This window comes from Durio zibethinus, chromosome 18 (assembly GCF_047325235.1).
Source record: "Durio zibethinus cultivar Kanyao isolate XHJ-2024 chromosome 18, ASM4732523v1, whole genome shotgun sequence".
NCBI classification, from domain to species: domain Eukaryota; kingdom Viridiplantae; phylum Streptophyta; class Magnoliopsida; order Malvales; family Malvaceae; genus Durio; species Durio zibethinus.
This window is the reverse complement of record NC_143179.1, coordinates 21,495,235-21,502,599: the sequence shown is the minus strand read 5'-3', so window position 1 is coordinate 21,502,599 and position 7,365 is coordinate 21,495,235. Positions and strand designations below refer to the sequence as shown.

Genomic DNA, 7,365 nt, shown 5'->3' with positions numbered 1-7,365 from the left:
TTGCTATTAATTTTTTTTTTTTGGTTTTATATTTAAAAAAATGAATCGAAATTAATAAAACTACATAAGCCTAACTAAACGAAATAATGCTATGGCAATAGTATATTTTGAATATTATTGTCTATACAAAATTATTTTAGGTTTTTGGTAAAGTAATTATGCTTGGCATTCATGATTTTTCATTGCAGTGCCAACTTTTTCTCACCAGGAAATACAGATCAATATTCATTGATACCCCGTGCAAAACAAGTATATATAATAATAATTGGTAAGTAATAAATAAATAAGTAAATCAAAACGGGTTTTGTAAATCTTATTGCCTGGACCCAGGAAAATAATGTTTTTAGGACATGTTTCTCAATTTAATTTGTCCAAAAATTCATTAATTCGTCAATAATTGCTAACAAATTTCTTTAAAGCAGTTATTATCAATTGCCCTAGAAATGATAGGGAGGGCTACCAAAAATGAAAGAAGAAGACGGGATGTGTTTCTGGTAGACAGGATGGCAACGTAATAATAGTTGTGGGAAGTGACATTAGAGAATTTTAAGGGTTCCTTTTTTTGGTCGAGGGCCTGAGGGGCGAGGGCTGAGGCTGAGGTGTTGGCTTGGCTGTCTGCCTTACTGCCTTGGCTTGCCAGTTCCCTCGCCGGGGCTCGTCTGTTTGCGATATGACCCGCCCAAAATTTGAGTTATAAAAAATAAATAAAAATTGAGATTATGTTCTGAAATTGAAAAGCACAAATTTGTACACTTCAACTATTGAAGTGTCAAACAAGAATGGTGCAAGAGTCCTATTCTTTCTTATATTACCTTATACACTTCTATTTACTTAGCATTTTTTTTTATCAAAATCAATTTAAATAATACTTCTTTCTGACAATATTATTTCCACAACAACACTAAGTAGTGATATATATTACTTTTATACCGAAAAAGGATAGTTTATTGCTTTCTTTTTTTTGTGAACATTAATTATTGTGTTATACATAGATGAAAAATAAGAACGTCATACGAGAAATTAGAGATGACAAATGAAACTTGAATTCAAACATGCTCATATTTTAATTGATAAAAAAAATCAAAGATTCAAACCTTAAATTATTTGAATTCGATATAATTTAAACTCAAAAAAATTATAATTTAAAACAGATCAAGTTGAAAATAATTTGAATTAAAAAATATTACAAAAGAAATTCAAAACCACTATTAACCTAAACTTAATGATAAAATTACAAAATTAAATTACTAATTTCATTTTTAATTTGAATCTAAAACAATTTAATTTTTACAATTTCAAACTTAATATAATCAAAATCTAATGTGATCCGAATTCAAAATTATCTAATTTAAATATGTTTAAAATCCTTCGTTTATCACCTCTATCCCAAAGAAAACTTGTAAGAATATTATAATTACTGTTATTGTTTGTTTTAAAACAACAACTGCCATATTTCCCAAATAAAAAAAAGCCAAGTTTTTCATTTTAAACTGTTTTTAGGTAATAGCAATACTCTCGACCAAAAATAATTTTAACTGGTACACGTGTCCCAACGGCATTTAGACCATGATACCGAACCTTTTTCAACTCCCCACATGACAAATCCCCACTTTCGACGGTCAACGGTCTTATACCTCCCTAAAAATAAAACCCTCCCCCATCAGAGCGTCTTTCTCACTTTCAGTAACTGTCCCTTAAAATCGACCAGATGTTAAAAGCGTGTTGTCACGAACATTGCTGTGAAAGTGGTTTTGGAGCAAAGTTACATAGATGGCAAAATCATGATACGCTTTCGTAGGTGATGTACGAGAAATTCCCGATACGTATCTGGACAAATCAAATACGTATCAGATTCATTGACGGATGTTAGAAGCGTGTTTTTCAAGAACATTGCTCCGAAAGTGGCTTTGGAGCAAAGTTACATAACTGGCAAAATCATGATACGCTTTCGTAGGTGATGTACGAGAAATTCTCGATACATATCTGCACAAATCAAATACGTATCAGATTCATTGGTTTCCGGTTCCCCTTTTTGTCTATATAAAAAGCTTTAACTCAGAAGCGTGCACAGATACTTTCCTTTTCTTTTTCATTAATAGATTTTCATTTTCCTGGAAAAACTCGAGGAAAGTGCTGTTCTAATTACTAAATCTTTTACTGGGCGCAAATCTGTACCCCAAAATAACTCATGAATAAGATGGATGGTTTAATCTCTTAAAAGAAAAAAAATTTGAAAAATAATATCTTATTGAATTATGCATTTGGTATTTGTTCAGATCATATAATTTTTTTAACATAATAATATTATTATATGAAAAAAGAAAAAGAAAAAGGAGGAATGGAAAAGAAAAGGAGATAAATAAAGAAAAGGGAAAAAACATGGGAGGCTGTAAAAAGGGCCAAGCGTGAAAGGTTTCTCAGATAAAACCCCTCACTTACTTCATTGGTCTTTCTTTCTCTGTCTCTCTCTTCCTCTTACTTGCAGAGTAATACAAATATTAATATACCCAGAGACGAGTGTTGGGGAAACTGCTGAAAGAGTATAAAATGAGATTGAGATTTGCTGTGTTTTTTATGGTATTATGATGAAATTAGAATTCATTTTCTTCTTCTTCATTGAAAGCTATGGCACTGCAAGAAGAGACTCAGCGGATTCAAAGCCCAGCTTTGATTCTTGATGGGCTGTATTGTGAAGAAGAAGATTTAGGAGAGTATAGTTTTGAAGAAAATGGAAGTGAAATTTGTGGTGAAACACTGAAAAAGGAGACAATTTTACCTTCATTTTTTATTGAACATGACTTATTCTGTGAAGATGATGAGTTACTCTCTTTAATGTCTAGAGAGAAAGAAACCCATCTTTGTTACATTGATGTTAACTCAGATGAGTCTTTAGTTTTGGCTCGCAAAGAAGCTTTGGAGTGGATTTTCAAGGTTAAGGCACACTATGGGTTCAATGCTTTGACCATAGTTCTCGCTGTGAATTACTTTGATAGGTTCATTTCAAGCTTGAAGTTTCAGAAGGACAAGCCATGGATGGGACAATTAGCTGCTGTCGCTTGTTTGTCTTTGGCTGCCAAGGTTGAAGAAACCCAAGTGCCACTTCTTTTAGACCTCCAAGTACGTGTCTAATCCAACCAAAACTCTAGTCCAAAGTTTGTTGGTTTTTAAAATTTGAGTTTCTGAACTTGTTATTGAGTTATTAAAGATGGATTTTTGTAATTTTTTCTCTTTCTTTAGGTGGATGAATCCAAGTATGTGTTTGATTCAAATACCATACAAAGAATGGAGCTTTTGGTGCTGTCAACTCTGCAATGGAGGATGCATCCGGTGACTTCAATTTCATTCTTTGATCACATTACAAGGAGGCTTGGATTGAGGACACATCTGCATTGGGAGTTCCTCCGTAGGTGTGAGCGTTTGCTTCTCTTTCTCATTGCTGGTAAGTAGTCAAAACAGTTTTTGTTTTCATTGCTAATCAAAAAGGTATCCTTTTTTTTTTTTTTTGGGACTTACTGTGCAAAGAAGGAAATGTGCATTTTAACCATTCCTAATGAGTTCTAATATTAAATTTCCAATTTTATTTTGATCCAGATTCGAGGTTCATGCCTTATATTCCTTCTATCTTAGCTGCTGCAACAATGCTGCATGTTATTAAAGAGGTTGAACCATACCATTATCTTGAATATCAGAAACAGCTTATTGGAGTACTCAAGACATGTGAGGTTTGTACACCATCACTTGGGGTGCTACGTTTTGAATTTCTCTTACCTGTCGGTTTTCATAGATTTCATTGGAACTTGATTGTCCATTAGTTAATTGTGCTTTTGTTTCAACAGGATAAAGTAAATGCCTGCTACAAGCTCATCTTAGAGTTATTGGAAAGCCATTGCAAAGGAAACCAAGGCCACAAACGCAAGCATAGATCAATACCAAGCAGTCCTAATGGTGTCATTGATGCATTTTTTAGCTGTGATAGCTCAGATGATTTGTGGGCTGTGACATCTTCGGTCTCACCATCACGACAGCTACCGTACAAAAGGAGTAGAGCAGAGGACCAGCACATGCGGCTACCTTCACTAAATCGTATGTTTGTGGATGTGCTTAGTAGCCCTCCTTAATCTTTCCATGTCATAATAACTAGTACTATTTAACATGTTATCATTCAATTTCTCTGTTGCATATTATCGGCAATTTATGTTCTTAATGTGCAACAATATGTGTTTCATAACTTATTATTGCCTTAATGGCCAAATGAGCTAACATGGATCAGAAGTGGATTGATATCTGCTAAAGTCCTCTTTGATTCGACTTTGGAGGTCAGTTGGGAGTTTGCAAATGAGCAATTGGGATTCTGGATTCCCATAGTTTTACCATATAAAAACCAGGGAGTTCTTTCTACTAGGTTAAACAGAGCATCAAAAGTCCCTGGAGAACAGCCAAATTCCCAAATTCCCACTAGCAGGCTGTTCTCCTACCTTCCCAGGAGTGACTTTCCTCTCTGCCTAAAATAATACTTGTTATATAGCTGTCATCTGACCTAAGGCCTTCTTATCTATTCTGACACTGCTTTTTCCTTGTTTACATGTCTTGGGGCCTTAATTATCCTTACTTTGTAATTCCGAAGTTTGTGGTGGTATGTTCTTGGATTTCCCAATATCTAATACTGAAGAATGAGCTAGCTCAATACATAATTGTATGTAAAAGTTAAAAAGGCAGAAATTATAATCGCAAAAGAAGAACTTTGAATGTAAAAATGATTTTAGTAAATCTTTTCTAATGTTCCAGATGGCAGCAGTGCTAAAATCATGTTGTTCATGATTGTCCTTACGATAGGCAAATTGGTTATGCATAGCGTTTTAGGCAATGGTTATGGTATCACATTAATCCTAGAAAAATTCTTTGAGCTGATTCATATTCAAACTACATTTGGACGTTATCCATTATGATGATTTCCCATGTTTCATAAGTGCTGTCATATCGAATGCATAAAGAAACATTTGGCAAACAGAAGAATTAACGGTTTTCTGGTTTCATTTTGACTTGCATGAACATAAGTGTGGTAAATTTGTGTCTTAAGTGCAAGAAAGGACAAAATGGAAATAGGTTTTCACACTGCAGCTTGTTGCTTCAAACCAAGCAAGCTTGAAAAGCTTATGGGTGAAGAAATTGGAGATTTGGGGAATGGGCGGGCAATCACTAGATGTGCAAGCTTTTCATTTTTTCAGGATGTCTTTGTGCTTGTGGTCCTTCATGTTTGCGCTTTTTTTTTTACTTTCAAGTTTTTGACAGTCTTGGCCTTAAATTTCTGATCACAATTGTGAGAGGATTTCATATTGTTAAATGAAACAAACAGCTAAGGAGTTGACCCCACTATTAATAACCCTTGACATTTGTTATAATTACTTCCAAAACAAGTTCATTTTCATAATGTTAAATGGAACAAACAGCTTGGTTTGACGATAATGTTTTGGAGGAATGGGAAAAAGAAAAGGGAGGGAAGGAGGGGAAGACTGGATCCACAACAGGTTAACAAAGGAAATGACAAAGCAGTGGACTAACTAGTAGGCATGTGAAAGACCACAGTGGAGAAGTGGTTGAAAAAGAGCTAGGAAAGCTTGTCGTTAAATCATTTTAGAGGAAGATTGTCATAAAAAAAAAAAAATTTTTAGTACGCCATTTTTCTTCTAGGTGTTAATATGAGAATGGAAAATTCAGACAGTTGAAATTGCTGGGAAAGAGATTTTAGATTAGTTGGGTCAAATCATACCTGTCAATATATAAAGTCAATTAAACCTGTTCAAATTAATCTTTCCAGGTTTACCTTTGTACCAGGGAAACAACTAAATTGGTGGACTGGATAATTGTTTTCACAGTTAGAAATGGCAGTATCTTCTAAGGATTGCCAGAGGGTCTTCCCCTCATTTGTCATTGTCCAGAGTTTTAGTGTACCAAAAAGAAAAAAAGCTGCCAGAGAAGTCTCATCAAGTACAGCAATGGAAGCCTCTGCCCCGCCAAAGCAAGGACTTTGCCCTGCCAAGACAAGGACTTTGCCCAGGAACAATTGAGGTTTCACTTTCACCGTCAGGAATGGATTGACCCTTCAAACTAAGCTGAAAATTAGTCCAAATAGTGCTTGATTTTAAGATATTGGTGTAAACTAGTAGTAGTTATTACTGCTTTATAAATGGGGCAGCTCAAGTCACTGTATTTTCTTAAAAGAAAACAGACAATGTACAACCACAGGCATAATTTCAAAACAATACATATGTTTCTATATAGTTTGGTAGGAATTTATGAGTTATTATTGTGGATTTAATAATTTGATCATTTGCCGATATTTTGCTTTCTGTGATGGATCATTAATGAAGCATTCTATAAGCATATTACTGTTTACGTTGACACCATTGAGAAAGATCCCCAGCTAATTATCCTACCGACTTCATAGTCGTCGTTTTGCTTAATTATGTTGTAAGCCTTGTTGACTATGAGAATTTGCAACCTGTAGAGAAGGCATGTTCGGGTCAGAAGCAACATTGCAGGCTTGGTATTCATAAATTTTGTCAACAGTGATCATACCTACCGGCAAAAGACACAGGAATTGATGGCACTACGACTTCTTCCAGGCTACAAAGTCATCAAATTCAGATCAAAAGTCTTATAAACTTGAAACAGAGTTCCCCCACATCTACCTAACACGAAAAACACCATAATCGGTATAATTTTGTACAGCTGGATTGATCATGAATTTTGTTTGATAGCTTCTAAGTACTGAATTCCGTGTGTCTCCTTCAGGTTTCTAGTCAACCAAATACTGCTCAAAGCTCCGTATGCCCGAAAAATGATGAAAAATTTGTCGGTATAATGTTTATATGTGAGTAAAGAATCTCATATTACTTAAAAATCTGAATAAAATATCATATATATATATATATGGAGGACTTAGAAATTTAATAACTTAAATTTTTGACTTTAAGTAGTGTCCAATATGTATGTGTGAGTTTTCTGGTGTGCTTTTGTAGCTTTAAGTATGACAAATCTCCCAGCAACTAGTATGAGGTTTATTTTAAAACATCAATTAAAAGTCACCTTAGACAGAAGTAAATTTTATTTGACAAAAATAAATTTTGTTTGAAGTCATGAAAGGTGATATAGGTTCCATAATAAAATTGACAACATTAAATTATTCAATTTGGAAGCCTACAAAGATTTGTATGAGCAAGTATTGAGTGATTCGACTAAATCAACAGATACAAAAAATGAAAGCTAGAAGAAACTAGGTAGAAATGCTAGCTACAATTAAAAAATTGGTTGATATCAACGTGTTCCATTATATAGCACAAGAGATAGACGCCCATATTATTTGAA

General features: G+C 34.1%; 1 protein-coding gene across 3 annotated transcripts; it reads left to right on the top strand.

Annotated features, from left to right (window-relative positions):
* Positions 1 to 2,080: 2,080 nt before the first annotated feature.
* Positions 2,081 to 6,277, top strand: LOC111300736 (cyclin-D3-3-like). 3 transcript variants are annotated; one of them, XM_089747899.1, is made up of 5 exons: positions 2,081 to 3,117; positions 3,238 to 3,439; positions 3,592 to 3,722; positions 3,837 to 4,083; positions 5,833 to 6,277. In XM_089747899.1, the coding sequence occupies exons 1-5, from the start codon at positions 2,626 to 2,628 to the stop codon at positions 5,859 to 5,861; spliced, it is 1,101 nt and encodes a 366-aa protein (XP_089604025.1). In that variant the 5' UTR covers positions 2,081 to 2,625; the 3' UTR covers positions 5,862 to 6,277. The 3 variants fall into 3 exon arrangements, with proteins under 3 accessions (XP_089604025.1, XP_089604024.1, XP_022752090.1); XM_089747898.1 differs by having other exon boundaries at positions 2,082 to 3,117; positions 5,816 to 6,277; XM_022896355.2 differs by lacking the exon at positions 5,833 to 6,277 and having other exon boundaries at positions 2,092 to 3,117; positions 3,837 to 5,433.
* Positions 6,278 to 7,365: the final 1,088 nt, after the last annotated feature.

Excerpts from the sequence above, each read along its gene's own strand:
- LOC111300736 (XM_022896355.2), top strand. The coding sequence starts at position 2,626 with ATGGCACTGCAAGAAGAGACTCAGCGGATTCAAAGCCCAGCTTTGATT. Across the intron at positions 3,118-3,237 it reads CACTTCTTTTAGACCTCCAA|GTGGATGAATCCAAGTATGT; the intron begins GTACGTGTCTAA and ends CTCTTTCTTTAG. Across the intron at positions 3,723-3,836 it reads GAGTACTCAAGACATGTGAG|GATAAAGTAAATGCCTGCTA; the intron begins GTTTGTACACCA and ends TTGTTTCAACAG.